General features: G+C 33.6%; 1 protein-coding gene across 1 annotated transcript; it reads right to left on the bottom strand.

Moving 5' to 3' along the window:
* Positions 1-315: 315 nt before the first annotated feature.
* Positions 316-14,507, bottom strand: LOC127733516 (uncharacterized). Its single transcript, XM_052242869.1, has 9 exons — positions 14,498-14,507; positions 10,107-10,157; positions 7,763-8,994; positions 6,641-6,728; positions 5,205-5,255; positions 4,841-5,020; positions 4,429-4,625; positions 3,189-3,336; positions 316-1,450 (listed from the first exon to the last, which is right to left on the bottom strand). Exons 1-9 carry the CDS (start codon positions 14,505-14,507, stop codon positions 1,374-1,376), a joined length of 2,034 nt encoding a protein of 677 aa, XP_052098829.1. The 3' UTR covers positions 316-1,373.
* Between the last annotated feature and the right edge of the window lie 2,745 nt (positions 14,508-17,252).

Genomic DNA, 17,252 nt, shown 5'->3' with positions numbered 1-17,252 from the left:
AACGTTGGTTGGTTGGTTGAATGGTGTTTAACGCCATTTTCAGCACTATTGTGCTATTTCGTGGCGGTCAGTTTTTATTGGTGGCGGAAGCCGGAGTGCCCGAAGGGAACCACCGACCTGCGGTAGAAAAATTGACAATTCTATTAAGGTTGAAGTCGAGTGCACCTGCCACGTGCGGGATTCGGACTCGCAACCTCAGCGTTGCCAGGCTAGTGATACAGTATTTCGACTTCTTAGACCACTCGGCCATCGGCATTCGACACCCCCCCCCCCCCCCGTAAATCGTAAAAGCACAGGAAACACTATGACTAAGAGTGCAAAAAGAAACAATTTAATATAGTGATACTAACTATAAATGGTTGAGTTTATTACATAAATGTTCCGGACCATATGAGTATTTGGACCATACGCGTATGTACTCATATGGTCCGACCATACGCGTATGGTCCGGTTATTAACGCGATGAACATTGAAAAGGTATATATTTAGAGATTTTGATTGATTCAATGATATGGCCGTATTCATTGTAACATGATTACTGAAATATAGTGAATTTTACTCACAGTATAATCATTTTACGTCGAAATTAATAATTTGTCCTTACGAAACTTCAAAAAATAGTTAAATGAACTGTTAAACAAGAAGTCAATTGTTTAGCTCACATGAACTTTGGCCATTGAACCCTCTTTCTTTTCTTTTTTTTTAATTTTCTTTTGGTGTTTAAATTTGTTCTATTGAACTAAAATTTCTTTAAAATCTAGAATTAATCTTAGTTAGTTAATGTGTTCTTGCTCCTTTAAATACGATCTTACAATAACAGTACGATCGTATGAATGGGAGCAAGAAAACATCAATCAAATGAAAATAAGTAGAAATTAGAATAAATTTTGTTTCTGAAATAATGCTTTAAACATTACGAAAAAAGAAAAAAATAGCCCATGCCCCAAACGCCTGTGGTTTCACTTACGGGCGGAAAAGTCGACAGGATAAAAGCGCTTTGAATGGACTATAGCGCTGGCATTACAACATATACAGTAAGATTCAGACAATATGTAAAAGATAGAGGATATCAGTTAGAAACTTGTGCCGTTTTGGGTTCGGAGAATGAACTATGTGTTCCTGTGGAGGAAATAAGAATTTATTCGAAAAATATCTATATGGTCTAAATACTCATATAGTTCGGACCGTTAATAACCAAAAGAGTATAATACTCATATGGTCCGACCATACGCGTATGGTCCAAATATTCATATGGTCCGGAACATAAATAAAGAGTAAAAAAAAATAACATTTAACAAAATAAATACAAATCAACAACATACATTTCAACTAACCAACTTAAATAGTTCAAGTTGCATTCAAAGGTTAAAAAGTTAAAAATGTCCCATTATTGTCACATAAAGGAAGCAGATTATCGTACCAATCAAAATACTGGATACTGACATGGTACCTAAAAAAAAGAAGAAAATTATGAATAATTAAACATTCACTCTCTGTGTTACACTACTAACATATACCTACAAACTGTACAACCTATAACATAATTTAAATAACGTCTTTCTTTTCGTTTTTGTGCTGTTTATTTAGAATTTCAAGAAGATTGGCATTCGTCAGTGTTTTTTTGTTTGTTGTCTTATTTGCGAATTTTTCAATTAATGGTACGAAAATTAAAGAAAGATTTGATAATATTTACACGACAAACATGTATTATCATGTTATGTTGCACTTATATATCAAAGAGAAAATATTACATCTTTTAGAAATAACAATCTGTTCACGTGCCTGTTTCAAGTGAAGAACCTCGTCAGTGGTTGTCTTCTATCTTATCTTAAAATCTTGTTATTTGGAGATCTTGGTATTTAGGGCAGATCTTTGATAGCTTATGATAATTTCTTTAGAATCGGTGTGATTTAGAGCTTGACATATTGAATAGACGTCGGTTTATTGTAGAAGACTGTATGTTGTTGACCTCAAGATATTTTTTTATTATTTATGTCATTGGGTTGTTGTCACATTGACGTAAAACTCACTTCTCCTTTTATTCATAACTTTGGTATAGAAATATGACTATCTAAACTACTTCCGTCCGACAGTAAAAACAACGTGAAAGAGGGACGTCCGTTCGGCTGTGCGGAATGTATGAATACGCATCCACGTGCTTTCAGAATGGGAACGATTATTCCGATGGAGAGTGTGAACCTCTTTAAAAGTTAAAGAACCCTTGCAACAACTTTTTGGGGACCCATAGGCGGCCTGTTGAAAGGCAAAATGTGTGTCCTTAATAACAATACCCTCATTTTTCCATTGGCCGGCAATAAATTTTTCTTCAATCAAACAATTTGAAAAACCAAACTATATTATTAATTGTTGATTCTATCTCGTCCTGTGTGCATGAAATATTTGTCACTACCGTTTAGCTAGCAATCATAAGTGAATCCTTTTAATTCATACCATTTCCGTTGTACATGTTGATGGAAACGGCATATATGATTTGAAAAATCCCGCTAGAGGTAAGAATTGTTATCAACGCGACGGGTACCGCATGTGGAGTAGGATTGTCTTACCCTTCCGGAGCACCTGAAATCACCCTTAGTTTTTGATGGAGTTTGTGTTGCTTAGTCTTTAGTTTTCTATGTTGTATTTTGTGTACTGTTGTTATTTTTTCGTCATTTTTTGTTTTTTGCCATGTATTGTCTGTTTATTTTCGACTTTTCGAGTTTGAATGTCCATTTGATATCTTTCGCCTCTTTTTTATTATCTTTCATTATGTTTATGAAAGCATACTTTTGGTAGAATCTGTTTAATTTTCACGACTTCATTGAGGCCCAGGGCAATGCAGAACCTTCTCCGTTGTTTACTGTAAGAGAAATATACTCCGGGTCTTTCATATTCTATTCGAGAGGTATACCCGCTCCGATATACCCGAAAAGTCTTAGTTTGAATTGTGTAACATTTTGTCCTGTCGGGTGATTTTATAGCTTACTTTATATACGGTATGTGTTTTTCTCATTGTTGAAGGCCGTAAGGTGACCTATAATTAATTACATATACGTCATTTGGTCTCTCGTGAATAGTTGTCTCATTGGCAATCACACCACATCTCCTTATTTTTATATTAGTGATCACAAACCTGATCAGTCACATCATTTTATGACAGGATTGATTACCTTACGTTAAAAATAAATTACCTGCTCCGTTACACTCTGTTGGACATCCTGCAATATCTGCTGACTCATCACTACCATCATCGCAGTCCTCGGTTCCATCACATCGGAAGGAGAAATCTATACATGTTATGGACCCATCTTTACATCCAAACCATGTCCAAGAACAATTCTGAAATCGGTGTTTACAAACATGAAACTATGAAGGTTTTTGTAAACGTTTCACTTATGAATCCACTAGATTGTTAGTAACATACATTGCTTTTGAAAATACCATAAATTGTGATTTATCTTATTCAAAACCAGCGTAACATTATTCTCTAGGTCATTTTGTTATAGTGGAAAAATTGACCTGAAGGAGTTTTTATTGTCAGTAAGTGATTGGCAAAAGTTCTATATATAGCCAGATGACATTGAGCGTGATATATAATTTGAATAATGGGCAAAAGAAAAAAGAAATTGATTCAATCTTATTGCTGAAATTAGTGGTAAAATGTATCCATAAACACAGAATAAAAGGTTAAGAAGCTTTTGAAAATGTTTTTTGAACGCAGTGTATAGAATCATCAAAATAGCACAACATTGAAATTTACTGTTCATACATTATGAAATTAAGCCAAAATATGCATTTGACGTTTGACCTCACTTGACCCTTCGAAAACGCCTATTAAACATAAAGGTACTAACATAGGTCGATACTAATAAAGCGTATATAACTGCTACCGAAATTGTACACAGTAAAAGTTTAAATGTCGATCATTCTTACTATCATGACATACTTGTAATATACAATTACATGTAGTGACCTTAGATACAAGAAAATAATATTTACCGAGGTCTTATGTCGAGGTTAATATATTTCTCTTATTTTGAGTAACCTTGTATACAACCAATAAAAAGTCATCAACTGTTTTTATATATGATTGTTTTGCTTAAATGTTGTCTGCTTACCCATCCGGAGCTCCAGAGATCACCCCCAGTGTTTGGTGGGGTTCGTGTTGCTCAGTCTTTAGTTTTCTATGTTGTGTTTTGAGTACTATTGTTTGTCTGTTGATCTTTTTCTTTTTTAGCTATGGCTTTGTCAGTTTATTTTCGATTTATGAGTTTGAATGTTCCTTTGGTGTCTTTCGCTTTTCTTTTGTAAATAAGCTTCAATTGCAGTTTTTGATTGATGATTCATTGTTGCCAACTGTTGGAACGCTGTCTAATTGATCAGGGAAATTACTGAAAACCTTAACCAATCAGAAAATTATATAATAATTACTCTATCAATATTTCCTATAACTGACGGATAACAAGTTCCATTCCAGCAGCTGTCAGTTTCTACAGCAGTACCTGTACAGTTTTCTCCACCATATTGAGCAGCTGGATTGTCACACTCGCGTGTTCTGTTGATTTCACCAGTCCCACAGGACACCATACAGTCAGTCCATACGCCCCATGATCCCCAGTTTCCATCAACTGTAATGATAGGAATGTTGTAACAGCTAGTGTATGTTGCTATGTTTAAATTCAGTGTACAAACATGTATGTATCTACAATATTTAGATCTGATCTTTAAAATAACTTATATTATTTCTAGAAATAATAAGAGGTTGGAATGATAACTATTAAGGATTATTATAATCTACGTAATCTTGCAAAATTGTATTGATTTATTATGGATATATACGCACTTGGGCATGGCGTGACAGTTGAACAGGACTGTGTCTCAGTCGTATCACCAGTACAATCCAATCCATTGTTTGCAGGAGCAGGGTCTGTACATGTTCTTGTTCTGGACTGTGTTCCGGGTCCAGAATCGCAAGTTACGGAGCATGCGCCCCAATTAGCCCAATCTGCCCAGTTTCCATCAACTGAAAAAAGAAAATGTATACAGTTGACAGAACCATATATGCTACATTAGACTTGAAGATGAAAGCTTATTTGAATCTTGAACACATCAAGCGTTCATTTTCAATATAATCTAATTAGTTTCTATCTGTAAATAAGGAGGTTGACTGTAGGAAAATCATTTTGTTAATTTGATACAAATCTTACCTCGTGGAGCAGTAGCTAAATCTTCATCTATCAATCCATCACCGTCATCGTCTGCAATTATAAAAACATTTCTAATATTAAGATGCATAGTTCATTGTGTTAGTTTCTTGATATTTTCATTAATTTAATCTAGAGAAAAGTTCTTCTAAGTAACTCACCGAAATTGGGGTAAAATTCCGAGGTAAGTTTTATACAATATAAAATAGATTTTATTTTATTTCGAAAAATTCCTGGAGTTAGGTATGAAATTTGTATGGAACAACATTAAATATGTTTCCAACAAAAAATGAAACGACACTCGATGACAATTCTCTCCATACGGGCTATTTCAGTCATCCGTCGTTGCATGCTACATGTGTAAAATACCTTATAGAAATCATCAAAGTATTTTTGTTTTAGATCTAGGCAAGGTAAGTAAATACTTGTATCATAGAACAGTATTGAGATTGACAGCAATACTTTTTATATTGGTTCGCCATTCGATAATATTAAGCAGATGTCATTGATATGATGCAATTAGCATTACATTCTTATTATTTTTTACGTGAAGTACATTAAAACTTATTTTATTTGATCAATATTGTTAAATATGAACAAGTATACATTTATTCTAAAACCAATTGTTGGCATGATACGGGTTATGTTTTTCTCATATATTTTATGATGGTTTGTTACTAAACCCCTAACGGGAGGGATTGTCCTTGATTTTCATATGATGAAGACATAATCTTTCAATCAGTTTAATTGAGGTCTGGAGCTGGCATGTCAGTGACTGCTAGTAGTCCTTTGTTAATTTATGTATCATTGTCATTTTGCTTAGTTTCTTTTGTTACCTATTCTGACATCGGACTCGGACTTCTTTTAAACTGAGTTTTACTGTGCGTATCGCTGTGTGTTTCTTTATTCTACATTAGCTAGAGGTATAGGGGGAGGGTTGAGATCTCACAAAACATGTTTAACCCCGCTGCATTTTTGCGCCTGTCCCAAGTCAGGAGCCTCTGGCCTTTGTTAGTCTTGTATGTTTTTTAATTTTAGTTCATTTATATGTTTTGGAGTTTAGTATGACGTCCATTTCCACTGAACTAGTGCACATTTTTATTTAAGGGCCAGCTGAGGACCACCTCCGGTTGCGGGACTTTCTCGCTGCGTTGAAGACCCATTGGTGGCCTTCGGCTGGTGTCTGCTTTTTGGCCGGGTTGTTGTCTCTTTGACATATTCCCCATTTCCATTCTCAATTTTATTATTGTTTAAGCGCCAGCTGAAGCCCGCCTCCTGGTGCGGGATTTTTTTCGCTTTGTTGAAGACCCATTGGTTGCCTTGGGCTATGCGCTTTGGTCGGGTTGTTGTCTCTTTGACACATTCCCCGTTTCCATTCTCAATTTTACATTTTAGATACATCGGTAACTCTTAAAATGATAACTATTTATTTATATCACCTATTCCGTTGTCGGTTTCTTCATCAATCCATCCATCACAGTCGTTATCCAAGATGTCACCGGCTACTGTTGATGTGCTTGAACATGGCTATTAAAAATACAAATGTATTATGGTAACTCTTGGATTCATGAATGAGGACTGGGTCCACATGCAAGTTGATATTTCTTTTACTTTTGTTTCTGTGTAGACTATTGTCAAATTTAACTGACTTAACTTAATTTTCATTAAAAGTCTGACAGAAAATAAAACGTTACAGGCAAACTTTATAATCTAAAATCGTTGTTGAAAATAAGTTTTTAAAGGAAAATGGTAAATATTAATATATTTAACTGATATGCAGAGAGCTACAATACAAAAATTACTTCAATACATATTTCGTATTAAGTGGGTTTTACATCGGTAAATCATTATTTATTTATGTATTTTTTTGTGGTATACATTCTCTTTTATCACTTCAGCACTTCTTAGTAAACGGCATTAATGACTGGTATAACCATGAAAGTATTATATTCAATTTAATATTAATACTTCCATGGAACCACGAAATTGTTGACGACACGTGTTTTATGCCTTTTAACGAGGGGAAACAGAAAAGACTCTGGATTTTCTTTTGCAATATTATGCATTTCGGTGTAAATAGACTAAGTTACAAATTGTTTAAAAACATATTTTGAATAAACTTGTAAACCAACTAAAAGACGGTATAACATGGTGATGCCAGCGCACGAGAAAGCTTGAACTTTCTGATATCTTAGTTTTACCTATATGTTAAATTCAAATAGAGAATACATTCAAACTTTTGTTCCAAAACTAGCTAGTGAAAGTGAGGATAATGTCAGAATGTCTGGTGTTCAAATGTACAAAACGGGAATAACAATATCATATAATACAGTTAAAACCAGAAATTTCAATACACATAAAAAAAAGTTTTTTATTGTTTCTTTATTTGGCGATACAAAAATTAATCACACGGCGAAACAACAGTCTTTATTAGCCAAAGAGATGGTGATTTTTTTTTACACAGGGCTGAAGTGCATTTACATTATTTCCAACCGTCCACCATCCATGTTTTCTCTTTTATCAACTGTTCTGTATTACAAAATTAAAAAATAAATACTTACTGCATTGATTTGTGCTAATCGAAAACCACATGCATAAGCATATGAATTAGTCTGAGCATTGCCGAATGCTATTGCCATAAAAGTTGCAGCAGGATCGTTGTTGAAGACTGAGTGTGATCCGGGACTAATATCAAACGTTGCAGTGACCAAAGTGGCTGATCCGGCAATTGACGCCCATGAAGCGCTTGCAGCAACATTGTCAACCATTAAATCGGAAGTTTTTGATGTATCTATAACAACCAGGGCGTAATTTGTAAAATCACCGGATGGTGTTTCAACAGTGCTAAAGGTATAGTCTGACGGAAATTGGGGAAGAGGTGGTATTACCGTCATCTGTGGATCACCGCCATTTGGTGCATCTCCATTCTGGGAACTAACGGTTTTTCCGAACATAACAATCATAACTGCTTTATCAGATGTAATGGTTTTATAATCCCCTGTGTCGACATTCAGTTCAATGTATTCATATGCATTTATGGTCCCATGTGTTGAACCGGCCAATGAAACAGTAGTGGAATCTTCACTTGCCACTATTCTGAAGTAATCACCTATAGTTCTATCTGGTGTACTTATGGTGAAGAAGTCTTTGCCCCAAGTGTCCACTGACATTATCTGTTCTACAAGATGATCAGAACTGGTACCCGTCATGGTATCTTTTACTGCTACCTTTCTAGCTCCGCTGAAAACCGATACTGGGTGAGTCGCTTCGATCCTTGTTCCTGTGAAGTCACCATCGCTTTGATAGCAATGAAATGTTTGGTAGCGATCAAGAATAACGGTGAATGATTGACCATTGGTATATGTATTTCCGTTGTATGTAACGGATAAGGTAGAAGACACAAATGTCGGAAGTGTAATAGTTACAGTGGTTCCATCTGTTACGCCAACAACAATAAACTGTCCGTCAGTGGACCATGTGATCAATATATATTCTGTTCCTAATGTGTCGGTCGGAAATCCTACGAATCCATCCGTGGAATATAACTCTTTGTTTACAGCGAATACCGTGATTTCTTGTGTTGCTTCGATCAAGACACCTTTATTCCCTAGTTCTACATCAAGTCCACGAAGGGACATCGTTATGGTTATCTTTTCAATATTCCCACGACTGACAGTTGTAGACGCAAGTGTACTTCCAGGTGAAAATAATGGGGCTGTTACCGTTACATCTACTGCTGTGTTAGAGCTTGTGGTAACAAAGAGTTCAAGGTCATTACTTGAACTTCCTGAAACTATAAAAAAACATCTCTTTTTCAATTAGCAAAAATGTGTAAAGTATAAATATAAACTTAATGTTTTATATATAATTGCTCTGGAACTGGAGGATTTGATTTTTATAAGATAAGCATTTCAGTCTAGAACATTTACTGCTAATGCTTGAAAATTAAAACAAAGATGTTTTTGAAATGGACATGCCCAAAGTAATATAAATCTATTAAAAATAAATGTACTTGTGATGTTTACAATACGTTAAAGTGTCAGTTATCAAAAAAAAAATGTACTTGTGATGTTTACAATACGTTAAAGTGTCAGTTATCAAAATAAATGTACTTGTGATGTTTACAATACGTTAAAGTGTCAGTTATCGTACTTGTGATGTTTACAATACGTTAATGTGTCAGTTATCAAAAAAAATGTACTTGTAATGTTTACAATACGTTAAAGTGTCAGTTATCAAAATAAATGTACTTGTGATGTTTACAATACGTTAAAGTGTCAGTTATCAAAATAAATGTACTTGTGATGTTTACAATACGTTAAAGTGTCAGTTATCAAAATAAATGCAGTTTAATTCTACCATACACATTTTTTAGGACTTGAAGTTTGTCAAAAAAAATGCCTTGATTTCGATGGTATTAGATTGGTGATGGAAACGTTCGTAACTATCAACCACCCAAGATTACAGAAACCAATTAAATTTGAAGTAGGGTTTTTTTTTCATGAGATGTGTCTTTATATAGTTCTTATGTCGGGAGCTTTTATAGCTGACTACATAGTATGGGTTTTGTTCATTGTTAAAGGCCGTACGGTGACTTATTATTGCTTATATCTTCGTCTTTTCTGTTGGATTGTTATCATATTGGCAATCATACCATATCTACTTATTTGTATATAAATAAAACATTAGTTCAGTTGTAAAATTTGAAACATGAAATTCTCATCATTGTGTGTCTTTCAAAGAAAAAATAAGAGAAAAGGTAAGAACCGAATCCCACAACCCCCTGCCCTCTAGATACGCCACCGCCTTTTGTGCCTTTTGCTATCATATCACATCTCCTTTTTATATACAGACGATTGTTTAAACTATTACACTGTATTATTTGACAGTTTTTAAACTACCTACCTCTGTTGTCCATAAAACCAAGCAAAAACTCTGTGCCTTGGTTATCTCTTCCTGTAATTAACAAATTTACATTTGTAAGAAATATTTCCTGATAGACATTTCCTAGAAAAGGGTAAAAAAAACGCATCACAGATATTAGGCTTTATTTAGTGCGCCATTCGCGCGTTTCGTCAACACAAGACTAACAGTGGCACCCAGATTTCGCAGTTCGAAGGCCAATCAATGAAGAAGTTTAATGCATTTATAACCAAACATTCTAAAAACTACCATTAATTTATCTCTTTCGAAATGAAAGGGGTCTCTGTTTGTCACGTTGAGTACGTCTTTTTGAAATATTTAGCAGTTATTCATTTATTTAATACTAATGATCAGAATCATATAAATCATACACTAAACATAGCCTTTTTGTTAAAGTGTTCTTTTTAATTGTCTTTGTATGTTTTAACCTTACTGTTTAGTCCATTTCTTAGAAATATATTTTTTGAGTGGCTCGGTATTTATAAATCCCGCCATTGTGTTATTGAGTTATGGTCATTTTTTGTATTCTTGTCTTTCATTTTTGCTTATGTACTTTGTCTATAGAGTGTCTATATGCCATTTTGTTTTTCTTCGTTGAAATAGTTATTTGTTTTTATAGTAATGAAGATTATAACACAATGTTGACTGCTGTACCCACGTTTTTGACATTTTTACCTATTATGTCTGTTTGTTTTGCTCACACACTATTGTCAATATAATTGAATTCTATGCGACTGTCATACAAGTGAGAGGTTTAGCTAGCTATAAAACCAGGTTTAATCCACCATTTTCTACATAAGGAAATGCCTGTACTAAGTCAGGAATATGACAGTTGTTATCAATTCGTTTTGGTGTGTTTGAGCTTTTGATTTTGCCATTTGATAAAGGACTTTCCGTTTTGAAATTCCCTTGGAGTTAGGTACTTTTGATATTTTACTTTACACTAAAAGGTCATGTCAATGCATTCTGTATATACATCCAAAAAGTAAAATAACAAAAAAAAAAAAGACTGCAATTTGACAGCTTGTGAGGTCGAATAAGCACATTTACAAATCATTTTGATATATATAAGCAAAGCTCCAGGAAAATCTTTTAATATATTTTATTTTTAACTGCAGGGGAAATACGTCTTTAATAAGCATGCACTCCAAACTAAAGAAATGAAAAACCAGGTGTAATTCTATATAGTAACCAATTTCATATCACTTAGAAAAGCTTATGAAAGAAATTTTCTTACATATGATACTGTTGTCGACAGTACTTACTAATTGTTGGTATCTTGTATGCATATATACAGTTAATGTGTTTGCTTTAAAAACAACTAAAGGGTATTAACGAAATCGCTGTTATAATAAATTCCACTATTATACAAACGCATGCATTTAAAACTTTAGAAGTACATTCTGTTTTAGAAGTTAAAAAAGGTATTACCATCTTCATTTTGAACTTGTTAATAATATCCATAGCAACCATCATTTAACATCCTTCATGTACAAAATGTTTTTATAAAAATCAAACATATTAAAAGAATATTTCCATGTTTCGAAATTTAGTCAAATATACAAACTGCAGTTGTTCATAAAAAAAAATTAATTACACATACATCAAATCAAAGTGCTTCCAATTAGATTTCCTGAGTTCTCGAAATGGCATAATGCCAAGGAAATGAAATACTATTTTCCGTTATGTACATGCAAAGAGAACAGCATAAAGAGAGTCAAAATACAGGATCCAGATCATACTCTTTTGCAAAAAAAAAAAAAAAACACGAAAAGAATTGATTTGAAAAAATCTTAAAAGTATATATTGTAACAAACAAATGGCATATTCATATAGTTTCAGCGACCATGATAAAAATTATTGGAAGTTAATAAACTTTTTCTGTTTCACAATTCGAATTCTGTTTTTAAAAGTTAATATACTTGGAAACAATCCGAGAAAAAAAAAAAACTAAGAATAACATTTTCATTGTTCATATATTTACCTTGCCCGCAGCAAATCCCTACTAGAACTGTCAAATACAAAATAGTCTTCATGTTCGCTGACCAGATCTAGAAAAAAAAAATTACAATAGTTTGGTTACTCTAGTGCAGATATAGGTGATAGAAATTGATAAGCACCAGCCTAAACAAAACTGTTGTCTCATTGATGTATATTTGCATCTTTTTTATCAATACATAATCGAGCGGATTTTAAATTGGGCAAATAGCCTTTCTTTGTGTGTATGTTATATGCAAATATTGGAAACACAAATGAGTCGACCAGAAAACGGAGAAGCGCTGTATTTTGTTTAAGTATTGAGCAATAACTGGTTAAACCTTACTAATATCTCCTTTGGCTATGTGGGATGTATATATTCACTGCCACGTCCAGTCAAAATGGAAACATTAAATCCGATGCCTCGTGTACAGAGAGTGCCAAGCTCACTGCACGTTAAGAGCTCATACAGCATTCATTGAGGGGTCCATAGGTGGCCTGTTGCAAGGAAAATAATCTGTCCCTATCCAATATACATTCATCTGACTCGAACCCCTATTGCATGATCTACCTATTGTATTATTTGTTAATTTGTTCTCTTCCTGAACATGCATGACATATTTGCCACTGAACGTTAGGTTAACAACAATCAATCGATAAGTTATATCTCCTCATGATTCCGTTACTAAATTATAACAATATGTTGGTTTCTGCCAACGTTTATAGCTTTAATCTCGATATCAAGTTACTTACAAGATATACAATATAATCGAAACGTAATAATTTCGTTTAACCATAGTACAGTTTATTATATTTACTGCTAAAATCGTTTTCCGGCAATGCATATTGTTTTTAAGAAAACGTTAATGCTGTATATTAATGGCAATATATCTTTTCAGTTATATTCGTTTAATTATATTTACCTCCTGCATGCCACTCGAAACGAAGACTAATGACCCAAATGGTGATTGCGAAAATATGTATATTGTCACCCCTCAGTATTCTAAGCTTATTTATTGTTATGATGTTTTATTCAAAATATGAATAATATGTTGGTAAGCACTTTCAATATTAACACTACAGATCGTTTCATTATCCTTAGAAATCCTTTTTGGCAGAGCTATAGTTTTTATTACTAAGAACTTATCATATCTTTAAAAAGTATTTATGTCATCAAATTTATGTCAATCATTTAACGCAATTTCAACAAGCTAAGATATTTCTTTACCATTATAATTATTCCAATTCACTGTCCACATTATGATATGACTTTATTCTTTGGAAAGCTTGTAATCTCCACTAAAACAAAGATACTGCCAAATTAGAAATAAGGAAATATCTTGTCCTTCGTTCTTTTATCAAATGCTGTTACATTAGAAATCATACCACATTTTTTTTACTTTTTTGAATAATAGATAAGGCTGATTCAAAAGAACAATCATGACACTGTAAACTTTGAAAACATTTGCGTAGAAGAGACTGACAATTCCATGGCAAAAAAACGAAAAAACGACCAAAACAACAAAAAAACAAACAACAGTCTACAAAACAAAACGTAGAAAACTAAAGATTGCGCAACACAAACCCTACCAAAACACAAGATACCAATAAACTTTCAGATTGAACAAGTCGAAAAGGGAAGCCAATACCTTAGCTAAAAAGGAAGAGGACAAACGTCATTATAATATTCGTTATAATAACTTGAAATAAACACTGAATCAGTTCTCCATAAAATGTCAATAAGAATTATCTGACAAAATGATTAAGCCCATTGTGTTATATGGATTCTGCATATTTGTTGATTTAACTTCAGAGAAGACGCAGTTATGATTGTATCTGGTGTATATGTATTTCAAATTCATTTAAAAACGTTTAATCAAGACAGTCGCAAAAGTTTGAGAAGTGGAGCTACCAAACTTTAAAAAAATTACGACAAGAAACTGACGAAAACGACATTTAAAGACAAAGAGATAATGTTTTGCATTGTTAACCGAATTCAATTCATAAGTAGAAAGAGTACAGCAGTTTCTTAGTAAAACATATAGAATGTCTTCATTAAAGTTTAGTGAAAAAAAAACAATTTAGAGGTTTTCAAAGTCGTAAACATACATTAGTCAACCGGACCGGATAATGCTTATCCTTGTCACTGGTGAGCAATCCGGTCGCCAAATTGCTAACTCCTCTTACCACCTTTTTACTTGTCATGCAATATTTCTAATGGCTATTTAGACGGAGGCATTATGATTATTAGTTTTTGTCAGACTTATTTAATTTTGATAAATCCTTTAGTCTTTGCATGATAATTTTGCAGTTTATACTTGATGACGGTAGGAGTTATATTTTTGTCTGTAACGAACATGAATTCCCTAACTCTGATGGCAAAAATGAAATCTTACCTGATAACATCAAGAAATAGAACTTTTCAATGTTTGGCACGTTTTCAACTAGGACGCTACTGCTATAAGTGCACAAGAAGATGTTCTTGTAAATAGCAATATTGAAACAAAACATTAATTAATAGTATGTTATGTTATCATTTCCCTCTGAATTTGGCAAGCTATCTTAGAAAATGTACAATTGTGGTTTTATATAGTTTTTACCAGTATAGTAACCGACGTACACAAACTAATAATTGTGTTATCTTTAACCTGGTTCCCGCTTCACCAGTTCGCACACTTATTTTGCGGACAATTAACTTATAAAAATAAGAAGATGTGGTATGATTGCCAATGAGACAAGAGACCAATTGACACAGAAATTAACAACTATAGGTAACCGAACGGCCTTCAACAATGAGCAAAGCCCTTACCGCATAGTCAGCTATAAAAGGTCCCGAAATGTTCATCTAAGCACCTTTCTACTGCCATCTTTTTACCGTAAAAATTACTCTCAGCAATATTTTGTAAAGGTAAACTCAACAAGAGGTATCAATCAAAGGTGAATTTTAAAAAAATTCTAGAGATCTACTCCCAAAATCTCTAATCACAATCTTTACAATTTTGCAGTAATATCAAAACTTTATGTCTGCACTATCTAGTTTTATTCCCCATACAGACTGACTACATCTTCCAATTAAACAGTCCCTTTTGTACATAATGGGAATCGTAGATACAAATTCCTTCTTTTATGTCATGAAAAAAAAAATCTTATTTTGTAAAGAACCACGCTGAATCTTACAATAAATACACCAAATTATGATCGACAACTTATATCCCGTCCTCTATTCCTCGATTGTGGCTTACCAAATTAGACTTATCACCAGATTTGTACTTACATTTACATGAGCAACACGACGGGTGCCACATTTGGAGCAGGAGCTGCTTACTCTTTCCGGAGCACCTGAGATCACCCCCGGTTTTTGTGGGGTTCGTGTTGCTCAGTCTTTAGTTTTCTATGTTGTGTTTTATGCATTGTTCTTTGTCTTTTCGTCGTTTTTTGCCATGTTATTGTCAGTTTGATTTAAATTTGTGAGTTTGAATATTCCCTTTGGTATCTTTCGCCTCTCGGTTCCATGTTGAGTCTAATGAATATATATTTTAATAGACAATTCCATCTAGTGCGTATTGTGCACCCCTACTAGTCGACTGGTTTTTTGTACACATATGAAGCAGAATTCATACAGAACCTATCAAAAGACATATTCTTGCAAAGAACTTTAATTTCACACTTTCACATTTACGTGTATATTAATGATGTCCTGTCAGTTTCAGTAAGTGCGTGTATCTCATACATCAAAGTGAAGTCAACACATCTCTTGTCCTTTGGTGGATACCGGTATTAATCGCAATCATACCACATCTTATTTTTATAGAGAAACTTAGGATATTACCGAAACTAAAAGGACTCAGTCTGCTTCATTCCTTGATATTGACATCGATGAACGATTTTAAACTAGAGTGTATGACAAACGTGATGATTTCAACATTTTCAAACGGTAACTTCTCATTTCTAAGCAGTAACATATCCTCTGTCTTATCGTGTGGTATTTACAAATCTCAATTTATACGTTTAGCTAGTACATGTTCACATACACTATATATATACATATATGTGTGTGTATACGGACTTCATAAACAAGACTGTGCTCCTAACACATTAATTGTTTCAACATAGATATGAGGAAGAACGTCTGAAATCGACACTATACAAGATTTACGATCTTCCTTACGATTGGGTTGACCGATACAATATGTCTGAGGTTAATTTTTTTGTGGTCTTTAGATACCGGAATAGTCGTCTGATTTACAAATTCACTGATTGTGTCCTATTCTCGATTGTGACATTATGATTGCGTGGGGATTCTCATTGCTGGTTATGTACTCAGAGGAGACACTTATCAGTATCCTGTCGACGCACCTGATATCGCTCTTTTGTCAAGCTATTACGCCAATTTTTTATAGAGTTATGCCTACGGTTGTTAGTCTCTTTGGTTTACACATATGTAAATGAATGGAAAAAATGAGGGTGCAATCAGGAAGTTAAGAGATCTCGCATTGAGATCCCGCAACACGTGTTTGTAGCTGAACATTTAAGTAGCAATATGTGTGGTATAGGTACATGTATAAGAGATGATAGATGCAGATTGATCTTTAAAGTACAAGTTTTTTTTTGACTGAACTGACTTATGATACAGGACACAGTCTAAATTGATAGCACGAACTTTGTAGGCAAGGGAAGCTTTAGAAAGGATTGTTTCTCCGTTACTTCTTTCCCAATGCTAACAGGTATGTGACGGGCAATATCTGAGATAATAGCTGTGTAATATGGTTTTTAAACATAAGTTGTACAGAGAATGAAATTTCGCACAGGTATTGAATATAACTTCGTAAGAATGTGATGACCTCTTTAATATATATAAAGAAATACTAGAACACACAAGCGAAATTGCGGGCATTTATAACGTGGTTGAAAGTATGTAAACTGTTGTAGGATGAATTTTTGTAAAAGATTTTATAACTGGAGAATTTCAGGAAAGGTATCAAAAGTCATAGGTACTTGGGGACAGGACAATTTTTTTTGCTCTCCCCCTTTTTTCCAAAATCCGTTATATTTTTGTTTTCTATTAATTTCAATTATTTTCGAGTTTTTCTGTATACTATGAACACACATATACTATAAATAAATTGTATTTTCTATTTACTATCAATTCCA

This window comes from Mytilus californianus, unplaced genomic scaffold, assembly GCF_021869535.1.
Source record: "Mytilus californianus isolate M0D057914Y unplaced genomic scaffold, xbMytCali1.0.p SCAF_3, whole genome shotgun sequence".
NCBI classification, from domain to species: domain Eukaryota; kingdom Metazoa; phylum Mollusca; class Bivalvia; order Mytilida; family Mytilidae; genus Mytilus; species Mytilus californianus.
Note: the sequence above shows the minus strand (reverse complement) of the source record. Positions and strands in the feature narration are given on the sequence as shown.

Excerpts from the sequence above, each read along its gene's own strand:
- LOC127733516 (XM_052242869.1), bottom strand. Across the intron at positions 5,021-5,204 it reads TTTAGCTACTGCTCCACGAG|TTGATGGAAACTGGGCAGAT; the intron begins GTAAGATTTGTA and ends TTCTTTTTTCAG. Across the intron at positions 4,626-4,840 it reads AACTGTCACGCCATGCCCAA|TTGATGGAAACTGGGGATCA; the intron begins GTGCGTATATAT and ends CTATCATTACAG.